Source organism: Malus domestica, chromosome 01 (genome assembly GCF_042453785.1).
Source record: "Malus domestica chromosome 01, GDT2T_hap1".
Taxonomy (NCBI): Eukaryota; Viridiplantae; Streptophyta; class Magnoliopsida; order Rosales; family Rosaceae; genus Malus; species Malus domestica.
This window is the reverse complement of record NC_091661.1, coordinates 31858905-31880933: the sequence shown is the minus strand read 5'-3', so window position 1 is coordinate 31880933 and position 22029 is coordinate 31858905. Positions and strand designations below refer to the sequence as shown.

The 22029-nt window shown below is 38.8% G+C and overlaps 2 protein-coding genes and 2 long non-coding RNA genes across 4 annotated transcripts; 3 read left to right on the top strand and 1 right to left on the bottom strand.

The window, feature by feature from the left end:
* The first annotated feature begins 684 nt into the window (after positions 1-684).
* Positions 685-2714, top strand: LOC103444486 (probable ribonuclease P/MRP protein subunit POP5). The gene is made up of 4 exons (XM_008383415.4): positions 685-897; positions 1553-1740; positions 1816-1953; positions 2200-2714. Exons 2-4 carry the CDS (start codon positions 1563-1565, stop codon positions 2346-2348), a joined length of 465 nt encoding a protein of 154 aa, XP_008381637.1. The 5' UTR covers positions 685-897; positions 1553-1562; the 3' UTR covers positions 2349-2714.
* Positions 2715-6161: 3447 nt separating this feature from the next.
* Positions 6162-21886, bottom strand: LOC103444456 (UNC93-like protein 1). The gene is made up of 2 exons (XM_008383386.4): positions 20334-21886; positions 6162-6562 (listed from the first exon to the last, which is right to left on the bottom strand). The coding sequence occupies exons 1-2, from the start codon at positions 21488-21490 to the stop codon at positions 6331-6333; spliced, it is 1389 nt and encodes a 462-aa protein (XP_008381608.2). The 5' UTR covers positions 21491-21886; the 3' UTR covers positions 6162-6330.
* LOC139195713 (uncharacterized) lies at positions 6779-8764 on the top strand. Its single transcript, XR_011580555.1, has 3 exons — positions 6779-6980; positions 7082-7150; positions 7844-8764. It is a non-coding gene; the product is annotated as an uncharacterized lncRNA (long non-coding RNA).
* On the top strand, positions 11875-13018 carry LOC139195716 (uncharacterized). The gene is made up of 3 exons (XR_011580558.1): positions 11875-12015; positions 12117-12185; positions 12879-13018. It is a non-coding gene; the product is annotated as an uncharacterized lncRNA (long non-coding RNA).
* Positions 21887-22029: the final 143 nt, after the last annotated feature.

Here is a 22029-nt window from a genome sequence, read left to right as displayed (position 1 = left end):
TTCACTTTGTGCCCCCTTTTTTCCTGTTTAAAGTACGACCCAATTTCTCTCAAGTGGACTTGACTTTTCAAAGGGTTCACCTATAAAAGAGGATAATCCAAGCATATTATCTATTTTCTCTAAACAAATACTAGATCCACCTTCTATTGTTGCATAATATTATAAATCAACGATACTGTAACACATGTCTCTTTTTATTATCAAATTTATCGATATTCGAATTTAAAATTTCCCACTTCTAAAAAAATAAGAAATACATTAAATCGTAGTACTATGTAGCAAGTATTTGATGTTTTTAAATAGTTTTAAAAATACAATCCAAAAAATTATATATATATATATATTAAAATGTGAAGCTCGAGGTCGGAGTGTCATGTGTTCCCGGTCCCGCCTCCAACGGTCTCTCTCTCTTCTTCGTAAAGATTGAAGATTCAAATGCTCTCCCTCTCTTTTAAAGATTTTTCAATTTGATCGTCACATACATCATGTGTCGTTATATAAATAGTGAAATGTGTGTTAAAAATTTAATAATTTAAAAAATAAAATTTCTCATCACTTACATAAAAACATATGATGTATTAATCATGTTCTCGTCACAACTAAAATTTTCTCTTCTCTCTCTCCCTCTATGACTTTTTACACGAACCACCATTCGCCACGTCTATTTCTCCCCGTCTTCCTCGCTGGGCTGTTCCGAACTCCCACGGGCCCAAATTCACCCCGGCCCTTTTGGGTTTAAGCTGTGGATCTTGACCCGAAAACCATTTTTCAACCCGGCTAAGCTCCGTTGCTCTTCGCTCCTCACCCTGTCTACACTGTTTGCTAGGGTTACGGTCTCAGAATCGCCACGCTTGCTCCTCCCTGCGCTCGGATATCAGTTTCAGACTCGAATTTTAGGTCTGCCTATATCTCTTCTGCTTAAAATTATTCAAATTTTGTTTAAATTCGTCACCTTTCTGAAGAATTAGTTTGGAAATTGTCGGCTTTGTCATTGACTGTGTTTTTTTCCCCTCAATGTTTATTTTTAATCAAATTGATAATAGTATGATACTTCAATTAATGTTAATCATGGTATAGATGTTTCATGTGTATAATCTTTGTATGTATTATCATGATTTAAATTCTTAAAATAAAGAGCGATCCCAAGACAATAAAGCTCTCCGCTTTGCGAGTGGTTGGAGAAAGTACGCAGCTTTGTCCTTGTTTTGCGAAGAGACTATTTTAATGGCTCGAACCGTGACCTTTTGGTCACAAAGAAATAACCTTTCCGTGAAAGTATGCAATTTCAGGATTCTGGAAAGAAAAAAAACCAATAGTTTCTGTTTTGATAATTCAAGATTTTTTAGGTTTCTAGCATGTGTTTTCGATCTCTATCTTTCATATTCGATCAAAAAGTTAATTGCTTGAACATATTTTCGCTGTGAAGTTACTTGTTTGTTGAATTTGAGATTTGAAATTACAGTTTAAGTTAGCTACTAAGTTTTTCGTATGATATTTTTATCTAATATTCTTATTAGATTTGATATATCAGATGTGGTTTTGTTGTAAGCAGGTAAAGGATCATGGTGGGATTTAAGAACAGGTATATGGTAGTGGAGGTTATCTTGGATTCTAATAGAGAACTGGTGAGAAAAGATCCTGTTATCATTACCTCGTACAATGTCATGAAAGCTATCCGAGACAGCATTCTGGTAAATTTTGGGGAGTGCGGTCTGGCTTCATCACTTGGATCATTCCAAGGTAAGTAGTATGCGCTTTTGCAGTTAATTTTCCGTAAAATGGCCTCTCTCAATTTCTCCTTGTAATTTTGTGCAGTCAAGTATGTGAATGACATTACGAGAATGTGTATCATTAGAGCTTCAAGGGATGAGTATCAGAAAGTGTGGGCTGCAATTACCATGGTCAGGAGTATTGCAGATTGCCCGGTTCTATTTAATTTGTTGGACCTAAGCGGTGAGTTGAGTTGCAACAGATTAAGTCTTGTTTCGAAAATGCACAATACCTTACAATTAAGTTATTCATTTGACTCTTGAATTCAGTTACTGTGCTCGGTTAAGAGGTCACATTTAATCTCGTAGTGTTCATTTTTTAAGCTAATCTGAAGTTACTGTCATCACAAAGACACAACATAGTTGCCTTCTTTCCCATCTGTTAAAGAAAGTTAAATACCAATGTTTTCTTTTGTTTTCTTTGTATCAGGAAGTATCAAAGCTTGTAAAGAAACCGCATTGAAGTGTGATGAATCAAAATTTGAACAGCACAAGCTGCTTGTTGGATCTAATCTGTCGGCTCAAGATACTCAAAAAATGCAGTACTATCTCGACAAGATCAAAGGCCTGGAGCACTAAAGTTCTACTCCATCTATGGTGACATTCCGTGTTCAAATGCCACTCCGATCGATCAGCTCTTCCGATCCAAAATGAATACAGTAGAAATTAACGTCGAATTTAATTCATATAACCAAATGAGCACCAGATTACAGATATCACATAGCTACCAAAGTGGCATTTTTAAACTCCTCCAATAGGCTTCTTGGCCTGGTGTAAATTTTGTCTATGCTGGTGAAGTAATAGAGGATGATAAGCTTTCGGCGGATACAACATCCATTCACTCTTTGAGGGATCAGGTTGAAGAGAGAAATGATTGAATGAATTTGTACTATATTTATACTTTAAATGGATGAAGCATATCGAATCGTGTTACTTGTCAAATAATTGTGTGAACTTGGTAAATGCTAAATCCGCTTCTAAATCGCTTATAATATTTTTCTTAACGCATGCAGACGTAAATTCTCATCTGCATTTTTCACATAAAGTATGAGCATATTTTCATTTCAACGAAGGAGGGACGAATGTTTAATGAAAATCCAAGCTAACTTGGCTAATTTTTTTATTTTTTTTCTTTAAATAGCCGTTAATTCGATTTTCTTGCATGTACAAATACAAATGATCAAAACGTAAGCACAAACTTGTATCTGTATATATCCTCCTCTATTAATCAAAGAATCTTCAGTAAGAGAGGCCGTTACCATATCAAAGATAACCTAATCAAGAAAAAATTAATTAAAATACAAAAAAGATCAAGAATTTCTTGCACAACACGCATGTCCTCATGTCCTTTGTATGTCTCTATGTTGCTGATCACAATTGAAAGATATGGTCTCTGCATTGCAAGAAATTAAAAAGATTAAAGCTTTCTTGACAACCAAGAAACCAGCAAAATCATCATCGTCGACTAGGTCGTCTTTGTCGACTCAGAAAAGCCCGAAAAGAACCGAGAAGCCGAGGACGATCAGCCAAACAATGTGAACCAAAAGCAGCGCCTGAGCAGAGAGAGGGCCGGCAGAACCCCCGCTGCCAACTTCACAAAACCCTAATTTCGCCACTTTGACACCGGCACATTGTGCCTCTTGGCACCCACACCAGTAGGTCACCCCGTCCACCCCACACACCGGGTCGGGCCTAAAGCAGTTTACCGGACACATGGGGCGGGACAAGGGTGACTCCAGTTGTGCGCTGCATCGATCCGCGGACGTGGCATCTGAGGGCAATCGGAGATTAATGATCGTTGATGATTCGTGGTCGGATTCAACCGTGGAAAAGGAACAGAAGACAAAGATTGGGAAGAGGCTTAGGAGGATGAGGGGGACTGGTACCGATTTTGCGAAATGGGTTTCCATTAGATCAATCTACCCCGCAAAGGCGAGCTTTTTCCTTTCTTTCGATGAATTCCGAAAGAAAAGCAAAGTCAAGCTCGCCTTTATATTTCGCAAAGAAAATGATCTTTGCAAAACCTTTCTTCCCAGAAAATCATCTCACCTCAGCTCCCCAAAAATCCTTGTTGATCTTCTTCTTGCTCCCTGAACCTTCCCCAAATTTGAGAGATGTGATTCTCCAAATCAGGTCAGGTTAGGTTTTGCGGTTTAATTATGAAGTTCCCGAATCTGAGTTTACCATGGGAATGTTTCTTCCCTTTTGACTACTTACTCAATATATCCCCTCCATTTTCTGGTATAATTAGGGAGATGATTAGCTTAACTTCCAGTTCGATCCCTAATTTTTCCGTGTTTAATGAAGGGAACAAAGATCGGACGCGTAATGTGCCTCCTAATTTTGAGTTTGATTTGTGCATCTACGGTGTCGTCTTTGCTGCTGACGGATTTGGACACTGAACGCTGATATCGGCCGGATTTTTGGGACAGCCATTGTCCCCGCTTCTTGATTACAACTTTTACGTGTAATGATAGAGGATTTTGGCGCGTATGCCATTTCTTTTTACCAAGTATACTATTTTTTCTTTTTAGTTTTCCAAAAACTCGAAGGAATTATGGTCTAAGAGATTTTAAGTTCGATAATTGATTATTACGATTGATGTATTGTGTGACTTAACCTAATTTTTTTCTTTTAGTATAAACATGTCGTTATATTAACGAGAAACGAAGAAAACACACTGCTTTATAGATTGCTAATATTATGTTTATGTACGAGCTAAGTCAGCTAATTAGATAAGTGTATCCCTTTAATCAAACGATCATATTTCTAATACTAAATTAAGCACCGAGATCAATTATGCATTTGACTAATTCTTAAATTTCTCATTCTTTTAATTAAACAGTCATGTATATTTACAAATATTTTTTTCAATATGATGAGACCAAATTTACACATTTACATCCTCAAGTAGACATTCTTCCGCTAAAGACAAAACATGTTTATACATATCTTTATTAGAGATGTATATATATCAAGTAATTTTCTTAATAATTTCAGTTTAGTGGTTAATTGGTTTTGTTTTTGGAGGCGTCGTTGATCTAAAATGTTGGAACAAGGGACACTTGGTGAAGGGGGCAGCCGCACAAAATTGGAAAACGACCAACGATATTAACGAACTGGAGGACCACCATCCTCTAATTTCCCAGCAAGAAAATCGGAGGAGACAGAGAAATAGAGTTGTTGGGTTTGAAAAAGTCATGGAATATTTATATAGAAGAGAATGTTGGTACCAAGTTGCGGGTAATTGCCAGGCTGATGACCAACGATTTCTCCTAAACATAAGACCCATCTTCCACTATATGAACCCTTTATGTCCTAAAACATTTTCCCTCAGCCTCAAACACCACTCTCCTCTCCTTTGATAAATACCTAATCCAGGACCCCGGCGTCCAACTCCAGAGACTCGCTCACTCGTCCCATCGACCCAATCAAATCATGGGAGGCTGTGCGAGCAAGCCAAAGGAGTTCGACACCCCTCGCCCAGAGACCCTCCCCAGCGAGACCACCAGCCCCAAGAAGGCTGATGGTCCTCAGGAGGGTGAGGCCACTACTACTACCACCACTGCCACTACCACCGAGGCTGCAAAACAAGAGGAGACCACCAATGAAGCACCATTGATAGACCTCTCAAAGCCAAAGGAAGAGGAAGTTGAGGCTGCGGCCGCACGTGCTGTTGTCCCTGCTGTTGCGGCAGAGGCTGAGGTGGTAGCAACCGAGAGGCCAAAAGAGGAAGCGGAAGTTGCTGTCAAGCAATTAGCGGAGATCAATCTCGTTGAGGCTGTGAAGGAGACCAAGGAGAAAGAGCTGGTGGAGGAGCCTGCACCGAAGGCAAATGAAGAGAAGCCAGCGGCGGATATCAAACCAAAGGCAACAGAGGGGGATGTAGCAAAGGCAGCATCTCCTGTCGCCTCAGAGGACAAGGCTAAAATCTAAAGATGCACCTCTTGTCACTGTTTAATCGCATCGCACGCGTTTCCAATCCAGCTATGCATTAATTAATGTATCCCAAAAAACAAGAACCCTAAAGCCATGAAGTGCAACAACACAGTGTTGACGATGGATATTGGCGCACTTTGTATCTGATGAATTTTTGGGACTCCAAAAGTAGTGAAAATCCTGTATTTTAATTAATCTATATGTATATGCCAGAATCATATATTAACCATCTATGTTTTAAGAATAAAATTTGTCGCAGATAATGTTAATTACAACCACCATTTCCTTTCTATGAAGAGTCGGATTCAAACTCAGGGTGCAACTGGGCAACTGACCTATGCCAATATTCATTCCCTTAGCCTTAGGAGCCCGAGCCTGTTTGAAAACTGGAGATCATTGAATTTCTAAGCATGAAAGAAGCAAGCCTGTGGTCAGGAACTAATCATTCCAACATTTTATCAAAACGTGAACTTTGATTACTCAGTAAAATACTTGACAATTTGAACATGGTACATAATTTACACTAATTCGTGAAGATTCGATTGTATGAATGTAATTAAATCAAATATTCAGATGGCTTATGACTAATTTGATCTGCTAATTAGGCCGACGATCATTATGATCACTTCTCTGAGGCTGCAGGCTCAGCAACCTTCTCCTTGGTAAATTCCTCCACATCAGCCTTACCTTCATCCTTCACAGCCAGCAAGATCAGAACCAGCAGCAGCGGATAACTCACGGTGTTGAGCGCGAAATTGGTAACCAATTGGGAGAGGAAGGATGCCTTGCGTGTATCGACTTGCCAAGCAACTGCTGCCCCTGCACTCTGTATTCCCTTGTAGAATCCAACATACCTGTACAAAACATGAACAAAAATATGAGTTTTTAGCATCACACTTTGTTCTGTGACTGTAACTGAAACACCCCAACCCTCTTTTATATTTTAAAATTGTTTTAAAGCCTTAATTGGTGAGCCCGTGGGCCCACCTTGTTTATTTTTTTTTTATGTTTTCTGATCTCTCTCTTCTTCTTCTTCGTTTCTCCCTCCCGTAGCTCTCTCCTTCTCAGCTCTCCCGTCTCTCTCTCTCCCTCAACCTCTCGCATCTCTCTCTTCCCCTGGACTCACTAGGACCGAGTCACCATCGAAGAGAGGCTCGCAACGAACCCCGGACCCTGCCCTGCGAGTTCGACGGCACGGAGTAAGCTCCGGCGAGCACCGCCCCTTTCGAGGCCATTTCCGGCCAAACCACAGCGATTTGGCCGGCGTGTAAGGTATCAATCTCTTCGTCTCGTCGAGTACTACAACTTTCCTTTTTGTTTCACTTAATTTCGTTGAGTATTGAAGAAGTTATACTCATTTGAATCTTACCCAGTTTCCGGCGAGTCCGACTGCTTTCGAGGCATTTTTCGGCCAAACCACGGCGAGTTAGACGTCGTGTGAGGTACCATTCTCTTCGTCTCTTCAAGGGCTACAACTTTCATTTTTGTCTTGCTTGATTTCGTTGAGTATTGACAAAGTTATGGCCATTTAAAGTTGGGTGGTTTTCCGGCCGAAATTCCGGCCTTCTCCTTCGACAAACCCAGGCCATCCGGCCTTTCCCTCTCCCTCGGGCCTTAGGCCCGTGTTGCCTTAGCCCAGTACCCTAACCCATTCAGTTTTTATTTTTTAATTATATGTTTTTAAAACCCAAAGGGCTCGGGCCCTAGTTTTGGTTGGCCTTGGGCCGGTTTTCAACCAAGGGCTTAAAGCCCTGATTTCTGTTAGGAGGCCTTAGGGCCTTGTGTAGTGTGTGTGTGTGTGTGTGTGTGGTTATAGTATATGTATGTGTTTGGGCTTAAACCCAAACCCCTTTCCTAACCCTAAACCATTTTAACCTTAGAACCCTAAAATCAAAACCCAATAAATCCTAATCCTATTTAACCTAAACCCTAATCCGGATTTCAAGCCTAAAACCCGTTAGACCTAATTTGACCGTTGACCTCCGGTCAACATTGACTTTAGAGTTGACTTTTCAGGTTTTCGTCCGGGACCCTTCTTAGGGTAATTCGACGTTCTGAATCCGTTTCCAACGTCCGTTTTCCCAAATCCAATTGCTATTATATAGTTTTATTAATTGGACCCTTTATGTGCTTAGGGGCAATATTGGTGACGTTAGTTTGCGTGGCTCTTCGGCGGCTAAGTACTGTGAGTGGACCCCTTCAAAAGCATGTTTTAATAGTAGAAATGCATACATGAAATGCATGATTTAATGATTACGTTTTATGAAACGTTTTGAGATAACATGCTTACTGAGGCTACCTTGAATTATTACTATTTTTCCTATAACCCGTGTTCTTATAGAATATCTGATGGATGACGATATGATATTTAGAACATGTTTCGAACACCTCTTTATAGTATAGATGATGGATGACTTTATACTATGAAGTTGTTTTTCAATATATGTATGTTCAATGGTTTTGTACTTACCTAGTGGTCCTTTCCGCTACGGGACGTAGGGATAGATTCCGGTCCGTCCCGGGCGACGGTTTGGTGTTGGCATAGGGCCTGGAGTGTGTTTCCTCTGGCTATTTAGCACAGGGACGGGGAGCCGGCATGGGGCCTGAAGTGTATTTTCCTCTGACTGTCTGCTCAGAGACGGGGAGCCGGCATGGGGCCTGCAGGTTATCGGACAATTCACTAGTGATTATTATATATGAGTTATGATTTGAGATACTGCACATCATGCTAGGTTTCGGAAAACCTATGTTCATCATTATATATTTGTTTTCATAAACCTGGGGGTTAGTATATTGATAACTGTTTTATTATATATATATCAACTTGGTCCACTCATGTTTGTTTTGCGCCCCCTTCAGGATTTAGGATCGAGGCTTACAATCCCGAAAATCAAGGCACTTCCGCATCGGCATTTTCGAGTCCTCTTGGTGTGGGACTCATTCTTTTATTCATTCCATTTTATATCATTCTTTTAGTGTTCTAGTTAGTTGTATGCTCTGAACACGTTCCTTAAATGCATATTCCTTATTCTTTTACATTTATAAGTTTTATCTATCCTTTATTTTCAGCAATTGCACTCAATAAATGGCTTTCGTCACCCTCGGGTGTCGGCCAGCACGTGACCATCCTGATATCCCGAGGATATCGGGATCGGGGCGTGTCAGATTGGTATCAGAGCGTGGTTTGTTCAGAGCATACTTAGGGTTCTTTTCTATTCTCTTAAAGTGTTGGTTTTGACATCATTTGGATGTCACGACTTCCGGATTTTGTGCCAGTTGGTGCAGTTGTGTGAATCTCTCTCTGATTGAATTGTCACCTTCTTGTTGAAATTCAAGAATTCGTGTCGGGATTGTGCCTCATCGGTGACGTGTTTGAATCGTTGGACGACTTTCAGCATCGGATCGATACTCAGCGACGTGTTTTAGAAATCTCAATTTGAGGGATTCTGGTTAAGACCAGCTGTAGATTTGAAATGGCGATGCCACTCTGCAACATGCGTTCCCTAGGAATTGCGGGCGGAGTCGGCTCTACATTGAAATCTTGAGAAACTCCTCAGTAGCAGACGTTATTCTCATTAATTTTCAAATTGAGTTGCAATTCTTGTTGTTGTTGTAGTTGGATTTGGATGATGAATATCCAGTTTTGTTTGGATAAACAGATTCCTTGAATTTCACCTGGGTTGGGTACCTGGTGGCAAACCCTATTTCCTCGTCTGCGTACTTTTTGGCGAAGGTGAACTTAGTCTATTGCTTGCAGCCTAAATGTTCAGTCTTGTAATTTTCATTGTAATGGCTTGAGACTCTACCAGGTTTATCATTGTACGAAGATCGAACTTTACTCTAAACTTCTCTGGACTCATTGAGCTTTGGTTTGCTCAAGAGCATCACTTTAAGGTAGCCAATCGTGTCACTGCATGCATACGCAAGTTGCTTTGTATCTTTCTTCTTCGTCATTCTGCTGATTCAGAGGTTCTATGTTTAATTTCTGAACTTTGAAACAACTCTCACAAAGTATTGTGAATCTCGTAATGTTTTTGACCTCGTCAAATCTTATTATCAGCTATTAACTATCCTTGAGCTTAGACCTATTTCCTTTTGGCTAAGAACCAGTTGACCATAATGTGATGATTTGCAAAATAATCAGAAACAATGACTCTATTTCTGCATCTTTATCTTCCTTCGCTTGTTGGTTTCTCAATGTAAAATTGAATCATGCCGGAACAATATGAGCTTGTTCTTGGCGTGGTTTCTGGTTCAAATCCTGATTTCTTGTAATCTATCTTTTTATGGACTTGTTTTGATCCTCAAATTCTTAAGTATTCTTTTAGCCTTCTCGACATGGTTTCTCGCCTAACCAGTGAGAAATTCACAATCGATCGTTTCGGTGAAAGTGGGCACCCAGTTCGTGTTGATTCGGACATGAATGTTGGGAGCATAATCTTTTCACAAGCTTACCAGACTTACCATAAAGAATTCCATGTGGGTATGAGGTTTAAGCTGTATTTTGGTAAGAGACTGGTGAAGATTTTGGTGCATAAGGTTAGCATATTGTATCACCATCTTACTAGAATTCATAGGCATCACATCGGTTATTTTCCAACTATATGTGTTCGCCTCAACGCACATTTCCACTGCTTCATTTCTGAACCTTATTATTGTGAGTACGTGGTTGTTAAAACATTTCTAGCAGATATGTTTGGTGCATTCTGAGATGGCACTACAGGACGGTCGAAGCGAGAATTGGATAATCTTTACACTTCTCTCGAAATGTGCGTGTTGTCTTTGGTTGTTAGGATGACCATTTGCGAGTCGTTCTTCTTTCCACTAACTTTGATCTTGTTTGACTTGAAATCTGCAACTAAGCAAAAATGGAGAGGTGGATTGAGCACTACAACAGTTCCTAAGAGATACTGCGTGTTGAGGAAGATGACTTCTCGTTTTCTGCTTGCTTGATTTGAGCTTTTAGGTCTACTACTAACATGGTAGCCACTTCTCTTGAATCCCAAGGTACAATTTTCAAATGGGTTCTTTACTGGTGAAATTCTGAAGTAGTTGGTCACATTTGGAAGAACTGAGAAGGATATGATGCTTGGTGCTGGATAGAGTTTTATGACGACAGTTTCTGTTTTGTTCGGTTTGGTGTATGGTACTTTTTACGACCTGGTACGATAGTTTTTCATGGAAAACACTGGTTGACTGAAAAGTCTTGCGAACTTGTATTTGGAGGATCGATCCTACGATATGTGAAATTGTACACCATTTGAGAAATTACTACTTGCCTATCGAGACAACAAATGTGAGGTCGATATTGCGGGCTGCAGACTGTGATATCGATAGCTTATTGGGTGGGTTCGTTAAGCAAGTGGGCAAGAAGATTCGTCTACAACAGCTGATGCAGATTCAGAATTTGTATTTCTTGGGACTCGACCTAAAGGCACATCTATTCTCGGAATATATGACATTTCGAATTCTTGGGCGAGACCCACTCTCATTTTTCAGTTTTGGTTTTCAGTATAAGTATTTTAACTTCATTTACTCTAGTTAATTGTTTTGACGTTACAAATGTTTTTGGAAAAGTATTTCTGTTTTCATTTTTAAGTTGATTCGAGTTTTTGAACTATATGTTAGTACATATCTATTTTGACGTTATCTGGCCTTAAGCTATTTTGTGTTTTCAACTTTATATTTTATTAAAGTATGTGTTCTATTTTTACACTGATGGAAAAAAAAAAAGAAAGTTTGAGCCTAGAGGCACGAAAGATGGAATCATTGCAGCCGATCGCGACGGCGTGGCATTTTCCCTTTTGTGAAACCGCTCTTACCTGATCTCTTCGTTACATATATATATATATATATATATATATATTATTCTTCTTCCTATTTTCGAGTATTTTCGGTGTAGTATGTTGTTTTAAATTTCGAGGACGAAATTTTTTTATAAGGGTGGTAGATTGAAACACCCCAACCCTCTTTTATATTTTAAAATTGTTTTAAAGCCTTAATTGGTGAGCCCGTGGGCCCACCTTGTTTATTTTTTTTTATGTTTTCTGATCTCTCTCTTCTTCTTCTTCGTTTCTCCCTCCCGTAGCTCTCTCCTTCTCAGCTCTCCCGTCTCTCTCTCTCCCTCAACCTCTCGCATCTCTCTCTTCCCCTGGACTCACTAGGACCGAGTCACCATCGAAGAGAGGCTCGCAACGAACCCCGGACCCTGCCCTGCGAGTTCGACGGCACGGAGTAAGCTCCGGCGAGCACCGCCCCTTTCGAGGCCATTTCCGGCCAAACCACAGCGAGTTGGCCGGCGTGTAAGGTATCAATCTCTTCGTCTCGTCGAGTACTACAACTTTCCTTTTTGTTTCACTTAATTTCGTTGAGTATTGAAGAAGTTATACTCATTTGAATCTTACCCAGTTTCCGGCGAGTCCGACTGCTTTCGAGGCATTTTTCGGCCAAACCACGGCGAGTTAGACGTCGTGTGAGGTACCATTCTCTTCGTCTCTTCAAGGGCTACAACTTTCATTTTTGTCTTGCTTGATTTCGTTGAGTATTGACAAAGTTATGGCCATTTAAAGTTGGGTGGTTTTCCGGCCGAAATTCCGGCCTTCTCCTTCGACAAACCCAGGCCATCCGGCCTTTCCCTCTCCCTCGGGCCTTAGGCCCGTGTTGCCTTAGCCCAGTACCCTAACCCATTCAGTTTTTATTTTTTAATTATATGTTTTTAAAACCCAAAGGGCTCGGGCCCTAGTTTTGGTTGGCCTTGGGCCGGTTTTCAACCAAGGGCTTAAAGCCCTGATTTCTGTTAGGAGGCCTTAGGGCCTTGTGTAGTGTGTGTGTGTGTGTGTGTGTGGTTATAGTATATGTATGTGTTTGGGCTTAAACCCAAACCCCTTTCCTAACCCTAAACCATTTTAACCTTAGAACCCTAAAATCAAAACCCAATAAATCCTAATCCTATTTAACCTAAACCCTAATCCGGATTTCAAGCCTAAAACCCGTTAGACCTAATTTGACCGTTGACCTCCGGTCAACATTGACTTTAGAGTTGACTTTTCGGGTTTTCGTCCGGGACCCTTCTTAGGGTAATTCGACGTTCTGAATCCGTTTCCAACGTCCGTTTTCCCAAATCCAATTGCTATTATATAGTTTTATTAATTGGACCCTTTATGTGCTTAGGGGCAATATTGGTGACGTTAGTTTGCGTGGCTCTTCGGCGGCTAAGTACTGTGAGTGGACCCCTTCAAAAGCATGTTTTAATAGTAGAAATGCATACATGAAATGCATGATTTAATGATTACGTTTTATGAAACGTTTTGAGATAACATGCTTACTGAGGCTACCTTGAATTATTACTATTTTTCCTATAACCCGTGTTCTTATAGAATATCTGATGGATGACGATATGATATTTAGAACATGTTTCGAACACCTCTTTATAGTATAGATGATGGATGACTTTATACTATGAAGTTGTTTTTCAATATATGTATGTTCAATGGTTTTGTACTTACCTAGTGGTCCTTTCCGCTACGGGACGTAGGGATAGATTCCGGTCCGTCCCGGGCGACGGTTTGGTGTTGGCATAGGGCCTGGAGTGTGTTTCCTCTGGCTATTTAGCACAGGGACGGGGAGCCGGCATGGGGCCTGAAGTGTATTTTCCTCTGACTGTCTGCTCAGAGACGGGGAGCCGGCATGGGGCCTGCAGGTTATCGGACAATTCACTAGTGATTATTATATATGAGTTATGATTTGAGATACTGCACATCATGCTAGGTTTCGGAAAACCTATGTTCATCATTATATATTTGTTTTCATAAACCTGGGGGTTAGTATATTGTGTTGGATTTATTCCGATGTAAATCAACCTTAAATGGTCTACAACATATAATAGGAATGTAATATTGGAGATTAATGTAGATATTGTGATTTATTTCCTAAAGATATCAATCTTATATTAGGTGTCTTGTAATACAAGTAAGATTGATGGAGTCCTTGATTTTATGTGATTATGATACCTAACTGATAGGCTAAAAAGTGGGATTTGGGATTCCTTTATGGATGGAACCTTAATGCCTTAGCCAGTATAAATACTAAGGTCCCTGCAAACCCTAGATACACAACAAACACTTCCCATAAAGTAGTTGTATCCGGCTAGGTGCTTTGTAGAAGACTTTGGTGTTGCCGCATCCTTCATCTTCTCCGTTTGATCTCCAATGGCTATCGCTTCATGATCAGGTCAGCTAAAATTCCTTCGTTTGTGTTTTAATTATATAACCACATAAAGTTTACATGTGGTATCAGAGCCACTGGTTATATGATTAAAACCTATTAGGTTTGAAGTTTGATTATATAATATCTTTTCTTTTGGACTGCGGTTTTTTAAATCCAAATTGTGATTGCATTCGGCAACATCACCATGTTGGACCTGCTTGAAAACTGCATAGTACGGTTCCGCATATAATTGTATATACTTGGCATATTAGTCTGATATGCACGGCACATGTTTTACATAAATTCCTATTTGGTCTTAGAGACCGAAATTATCAGTTAAATTAAACAATTACATAATTGGATAATCTGTTTCTGCGAGTGGTGCCAGTTGAGTTCAAGTTTTCTTCCACCGCCACCACCCTTCAATTCCAAATGTGGGCTTTTCTAATTGAAGCACTAAATGATGATATTGAATTAACTATAATAAAGGAAGATTAAAATAGTTGGTTCATTATTTCATGGAATTGTATAATTGGAATTACCATGGTGCTTAACGTTTTCTATTTCAATGTTCATATTAATGTTTTGGTTCAATTGAAATAGTCATTTTGTTCTAACCATGCACCGGAGAATTTGAGATGATCAGCAAAGCCAAATAAGGAGGTTCATATATGCATCGCATATGAGATCCTGATGGAGGTCGGTTCTAACCTTGCACTGGAGAATTTTGAGATATATCACTCATAAATTGGTAAACTAATAATTGTTGAATGGTAGGTTTTCAAGCACTTCAAGCTTCCTTTCTTGTATTCAGTTCTCATAAAGAAAGATTGGAACAGTTTGCTTTGCTCATCTTTACTGAATTAATTATGACTGGAAGAATATGGCATGCTTTAAGCTTTCTTTCGATATTCATGCCAATGTTTTGGTTGAATTGATTTAGTGGTAGATACAACTTTTTGGCTAACGTTGTTGTCAATTTTGTAAGCATATAGAAATATGTACTTCTGTACTAATCTTGCCAAGGAAGACTATGAAGCATCTCAAGTCAACAAGCTCGGTAAAGTCTCCTATCAAAGCAAACAATATTGATCATTATATGTGTCAATTGCGAATTAATTAGTTGATCATGCATATGGTTAGTTTTGACTATTAAGTTTTAAACTTGGTTATCAAAACAAAGAGAAAATATATGTTTTGAACATGATTAATTCTGCATATAAGTGGCATACAGAACGAGGGAAAAGTAGATTTTTAAGATATGCCAAGATGCATGCATATAAAAGTGCATATATATCTTGCTTGTTCGTGGTTTTTTTTGTTAGTAATATGCATGAGTGAGCCTATTGGCTGGTCCAAGCAGCTCCAGTCACTGCTTCCAGGGTGGAAAGGCAACAAGGGGACACTAAGCACCCCTCAAAATATAATTACATACCTTATAAGGTTTTTTGGAATTACTTCTTAAACTCCAAATCTTTATTGCATTTGTTATCCATTTGAATAAGGACTAATATTGTTTGCCATGAATTGCAATTGCATAAGTGCCATCAATTGTTTGATCAAGCTAAGTATACGTAATTTTCTAAAGCCAATTATGTATCTAGAAGTTCACATTGCATGTGTAAAATTATCATGACACCAGTATCTAAATGGTATGTATATGGTAAACATGCGGAGAAGCATATGTAAAAATGCATAAATTATTTTATTGTTTGAGACTATATTTTGTACAAATAGTCTGGGTGTTTCGGCATTAGTACAAGAGTAAGTCTATTGCTCTGTTTTTCATGGGTAATAACTAAAATGGACATATGGCATGTTTTATTAAAGGGATTGGGTTGTCCTAACACAAATGTGTTGATTAGTAATGCAGTATACTAAGCATGATGGGGGATTAATTCAAGTACGGTTTATAATGATATTAACTCCATGCGGAATTTGCATGACTAATCAAATTAGTTTTGTCTACAATTTTGCTTTCCTATCTCAGTATAGTCATTTAATTGTACATGACTAATGCATAACTTATGGATTGACTGAGAATGACAGAAAGCATCCAATGACAAGAATAAGGGTATAATACAAGTGAATAAGGTTTGTAGTAATTATGTGACAATTCTCATTTGTATTTTAACTATTTATTTGAGAATTGTGGTTGGTCATGTGATTATAAATATGTTTATAAAGAAGTGGTGAACATATGAAGGCATAAGGTATGTATTTCATTCAGAGCATGTGACTAAATTGATAAGCATAAGTCTTCAAACTTGTATATAGTTTATTAGTTTTTCCCATGCCTAAAGAATTTAAACAATGTTTTGATAAGTCAATTTTATGTGCCATAAGGGGAGAAGAAAAGAAATTATTCAAGGCTAATGTATGGCATGTATTGGAGTTTTTTCTTTTGGAAGAAAAGAATTTTTGGTTGTTCCTTTACTTAATTTGGTATTTACAAGGCTAATGCACGATTTTGATGCTAATGTTTTAGGAGTCTTTTACTACAGAAATAAAGGTACAAAAGGAAAGGAACTCGTTTGACTTAAGAGAGCATTTAAGTGATATCACAATTTGGCTTTTGAATTAAAAGCGACTATATTGTTTAAAGTGTTTCCATTTTGAATCTATTAGCTCCATCATGTTTTCTCATACGTGTTGATATCCTTGTGGTGGAAGATTGATATTATAGCTCTTATACAACTTGATCTATATGTGATTAATCTCCTTTCAAGTATGTTGTCAGGTTTTTTGAGATTAATTGGATATCGAAAGGAGTCATGAAGGCTGGAGATGATTAATGTCTTGTCAACTAAGCAAGCCGTAGCGGCTTAGTTGATGCTGGGACTATGGTTTTAAGTTACTTTGATCAACGTTGCATCTTAATTAGAATAAAAGGGATAATCTTCTTGCCCGTAGGTGTGGATCGTTTCCTTTGTTTTAATTAAGATGGCATAGTATGAGTTTTATTTCACAGGAGTTTGTGAAAACTTCATCTTGCCCGTAGGTGTTGAAGTTTTTTATGAAGGTAACTCTTGTGACATATAATTCAGTACTAGAAACTAATTAATTTTCTTGCCCGTAGGTGTAAATTAATCTAGTTTCATGAAGTTTATTGGGGATAAAGTTCCATGCCATCAGTTACAAAATCCCACTATGAGCCCCATAATAGGTTGTGGTTTTAAGGCATGGAAATCGGTTGCATCATAACATATTTTGTGTCTATTCATGAGACTTGTTGATGCAAAGTATTGGACCCATGAAGGTTAATCAAGGATTGCTAAGGTACACATTATTTAAGTCTTATGCTTGTAAATCTTTTCAATTTGAAGTATGATGTCGTTTTAGATGATGAAATTTGACTACTAGAGTTTCCCTTGGACATCAAAATTGAAATGATATGAAATTGAATTGTTATGGATGTATCAATTCATGATAGATGCACATGATTGTTTCTGGCAGATTGCATGTCTTGATTTAAATTGAGTGAATGATACGTCTAATGATCACCAAACGACCTGAATTTTTGATATGTTCAACATATATATGTCTACTATGTGTCTGCAAATTTTCGTAAAGTTTTGCCATGTAGTGTAATTATGGTGAATTTACTAGTAACCCATGCTCGTACAGACAGTTTTGCTGGCATATTGTTTTTGTCTTTTGAGACGTCACTTTAGACAATTAGTTTGACCTAAAACGGCCCTATATTTTTATTTTATGATAGTATGTCTTTTTTGATCTGTAAAATTTTGGTAGCAATTAAGCTTGTAAATTAATTATGATAAATTCTAAAGTAAGTGTAACTCATTGCTGAAATTCTGTTTGATAACTTTATGTTGGTTGTGATGTCTATTTAATTATGTCTAAAATATGAAGCAAATTTGTTTAGGTAAATCCTTGAAAGAATATATGAATGAGTGTTTGCCCAAGTGGGAGAATTAGTGAAAGAAAATTGGGCTTCACACTCATTAACTTATTTGCAATAAGTGTATAAACTCTAAAAGTTTAGTGGGAGTTGTTCTAAAGTTTTGAGCATTAAGTGGACTTGCATAAAGTGTTATTCTATCTTCCATGAATATGTGTTTTGGTTGATGAAATTAGAATTATGCCATGACTCGAATGACAATAATATGTTTAAGTTGCAGAATGAGTACTTGGTGTATGTGTATATTTTTACTTGCAATCATCACACTCATTAACTTATTTGCAATAAGTGTATAAACTCTAAAAGTTTAGTGGGAGTTGTTCTAAAGTTTTGAGCATTAAGTGGACTTGCATAAAGTGTTATTCTATCTTCCATGAATATGTGTTTTGGTTGATGAAATTAGAATTATGCCATGACTCGAATGACAATAATATGTTTAAGTTGCAGAATGAGTACTTGGTGTATGTGTATATTTTTACTTGCAATCATTTGGATGCCTTGATTGATTATTTGTTAATCTTTAGAAGAATTTTGAGGCTCATGGGGACTTAGCACAAATATGGAATTATTAATGCAAATAGATGGTTGTGAAATGCATGGTTTTGTATAAACAGCGGTGAATGTCTTAGTTTTACCTTTCATTGAGATTATGCTATTTAAGGTGTTAAGGAAAGGTTAAAGAAAGACAATTTTGTAGTGATATGCATTCATTGACTAAGTAAGGGTGTTCCCACAAGCATATTTCAAAAGTATGATTTAAGTAGTGATTTGCAAATTAAGTGACGATGTTGCAAATCAGTGGGAGCTTGAGTTTCATGTAATTGATGCCTTACATTTGCAGATGACCTATAAGGTATGTATGGTTGATTGAATCCATTCATTTAGTTTAATCTCCGGTTGGATTCATGAAGTCACATGTTTATGTGTTGGTCAATTATCAGATGATGATATATCTGATATCCAGTTAAGCAAATTGCATTTTAAGTCATAAAGGAATGGTTAATCTTCTTGCTCGTAGGTGTGGATTAATTCTTTTGGTTCGACTTAAAATGGCATGACATGATTTATATGTTGTATTAGTTGTGAGGGTTTTTTCATCTTGCTCATAAGTGTTGAAAATTTTTTCTCACGAAAGTAACTAATATGGTATATGAACTAGTGTCAAAAACATGTTAATTCATCTTGCTCGTAGGTGTTGAATTAATTGTGTTTTATGAAGTTTTGTTTGCAACTGCAGTAGAAGTTTGCATTAAAGAGGACCTGAGATGATAAAAGTTGAGACACATTAAGGTAATTAAAGTTCATCTTTGCAATCATAATTTGATGGTGTTTCATGTGGATGAGGATTTTAGCATGTGTGATTATGAAGGTTTTTGGTTGTGTCAACCTTACAACCTTGTTAGTTCCATGTTGAAAGACTTATTTGACAGAAACTTGTATCAAGGATAGGATGTTATCACAATTACATGGCCATTAAAGTGACATTAATCTCCAATTTCAAGTATAAACATAAATACTATATGTGTAGACCAGTGGGAGAATGTTGGATTTATTCCGATGTAAATCAACCTTAAATGGTCTACAACATATAATAGGAATGTAATATTGGAGATTAATGTAGATATTGTGATTTATTTCCTAAAGATATCAATCTTATATTAGGTGTCTTGTAATACAAGTAAGATTGATGGAGTCCTTGATTTTATGTGATTATGATACCTAACTGATAGGCTAAAAAGTGGGATTTGGGATTCCTTTATGGATGGAACCTTAATGCCTTAGCCAGTATAAATACTAAGGTCCCTGCAAACCCTAGATACACAACAAACACTTCCCATAAAGTAGTTGTATCCGGCTAGGTGCTTTGTAGAAGACTTTGGTGTTGCCGCATCCTTCATCTTCTCCGTTTGATCTCCAATGGCTATCGCTTCATGATCAGGTCAGCTAAAATTCCTTCGTTTGTGTTTTAATTATATAACCACATAAAGTTTACATATTGATAACTGTTTTATTATATATATATCAACTTGGTCCACTCATGTTTGTTTTGCGCCCCCTTCAGGATTTAGGATCGAGGCTTACAATCCCGAAAATCAAGGCACTTCCGCATCGGCATTTTCGAGTCCTCTTGGTGTGGGACTCATTCTTTTATTCATTCCATTTTATATCATTCTTTTAGTGTTCTAGTTAGTTGTATGCTCTGAACACGTTCCTTAAATGCATATTCCTTATTCTTTTACATTTATAAGTTTTATCTATCCTTTATTTTCAGCAATTGCACTCAATAAATGGCTTTCGTCACCCTCGGGTGTCGGCCAGCACGTGACCATCCTGATATCCGAGGATATCGGGATCGGGGCGTGTCAGTAACTAAGGCCACATTTCATGCGCATGATTGGATTGGATTGGATTGTCCACGCCTGCGCACGAAAAATTGCCTAAACGCACGAAGATCATTGAGAAATGAAAAAGTTGAGAAGCAAGGAATATCCTGTTACCTGCTTAGAATTTCAGAGTTATCAGCCAAGGCTCCAATGACCCAGTAAACCATGCTCTGGAACATGGCATCAAGCAGTCCGAAACTAAAATACAACACGAAGGGTCCTGCAAAAGCAGAGCCGGAGTCCTTAAAATCCAACTTCTCAGGCAAATCACTGCGAGAGTAGTTGAGCTGGTTGACAAGTCCGCCAATCCATATTGTAGTCCCGAGAACACCAACTACTGAAATGCCAGCGAAACCCCTCGTCCTCCTGCTCTTGAAGCTGAAATCCATAACGTATCCAATCCCGACGGACCCCAACATCTGCGCTCCCCAGTAGAACACATTGTTCAATCCTCTAGTCCTCAGATTAAACATAATTTGATTGACGTTGTTGAATTGGTAGGTGTAGAAAAAATTGCTCGACCAAGCAGCCGGGATTATAAGAAGCATTTTCCAATTTGTAAACAGCTTGGCAATCTCAATGGCCTCAGTCGTAACATTTGAGTACTGAATGTCCGTACATTTAGTCCCGTCGTCCCGGACAACTTTGCTGGGGGGCAGGATAGCGAGGGATAAAAGAGTCCCAATGGACATGAAAATCATGAACCCAATGTAAGTTGCATCGTTGACGGAAGCCGCTTCACTCCGGTGGTAATTAAGAACGAAGGGAATTAGTCCACCGATGACGCCACCCATGTTGAAAATGCTCCAGAAAATCGAGATGTATGTCCCCTTTCGGTTTGGGGGAGGGTATGACGTCATGATGGCACCTTGGCCGGCCCAGAGGAGGCCGGCGCCGATTCCGAGGATTGCTCCGGCGACAATAGCGAAAGCCTGGTGTTTGTGGTGGTTGTAGTAGAGGAATGAGCCGGCGTAGAGAACGTAGGTGGAGCAGGCGGAGAGGAGAGTGAGGCGGGGGCCGAGGATGTTGTAGATGCCGCCACCGAGGATACCGAAGACGGCGAAGGTGGTATAGAGGGCGGTGGAGGCGTTGTTAGCGGCGGTCGGATCGACCTGGCCTCCGCCGCCCATGCCGGAGAGGGCGTTGAACATGCCAGGGCAGCAGAAACAGACCAATCCGATCAAACTCACTTGGACAAACGGCGAGTTGTACCTGAATTTTGACTGGGGCACCTCCGTGCCTCCCGATTCTTCCACTCCTTCGGAAACCATCGAATCCCAGGTGATAAATTTTACGACTTTTGTGTGATTTTAATCACAAAGTTCCTCCCTTTGAATGCCAAATGGAACTGGGATCCGAACTTTTTCTCGAGCGATATTCTAAACTAATCTAATTTATGGGAAGGATGAACTGACATATGTGGTTGTGATTAGCAGAAGGATTTAGCTCGGGACGATATAGTCCACGACTAATTGCAAGGGTCAAAACGGACAAGGACCCTTGGATTGGACAAAGAATGCAAAGCAAATGACAATTTCTGGAGTCCAGGCTTTGTCTGGGTTTTCAGAGTCCAGCGGGGCGTGTGAGAATGATGCTGAGAAAAGTCGGATTATAAATCCTTAATCCCGACGGGACGGGATATGAATACGCATAAAAAAAATAAAAAAAAACTGGATTTGGCTGCTGCAGATTCAGCAGCTGCTCACACCCGACTGAACACGTGTTCAAATTTTAATTTTTTTAATCAAAACTGGTATACGTGTCCAATCGAAATTGGATGAAAGCCGCAGCGAAGTTAAATCCATAAAAA

Excerpts from the sequence above, each read along its gene's own strand:
- LOC103444456 (XM_008383386.4), bottom strand. The coding sequence starts at position 21,490 with ATGGTTTCCGAAGGAGTGGAAGAATCGGGAGGCACGGAGGTGCCCCAG. Across the intron at positions 6,563-20,333 it reads AACTCTGAAATTCTAAGCAG|GTATGTTGGATTCTACAAGG; the intron begins GTAACAGGATAT and ends TGTTTTGTACAG.
- LOC103444486 (XM_008383415.4), top strand. The coding sequence starts at position 1,563 with ATGGTGGGATTTAAGAACAGGTATATGGTAGTGGAGGTTATCTTGGAT. Across the intron at positions 1,741-1,815 it reads ATCACTTGGATCATTCCAAG|TCAAGTATGTGAATGACATT; the intron begins GTAAGTAGTATG and ends AATTTTGTGCAG. Across the intron at positions 1,954-2,199 it reads TAATTTGTTGGACCTAAGCG|GAAGTATCAAAGCTTGTAAA; the intron begins GTGAGTTGAGTT and ends TCTTTGTATCAG.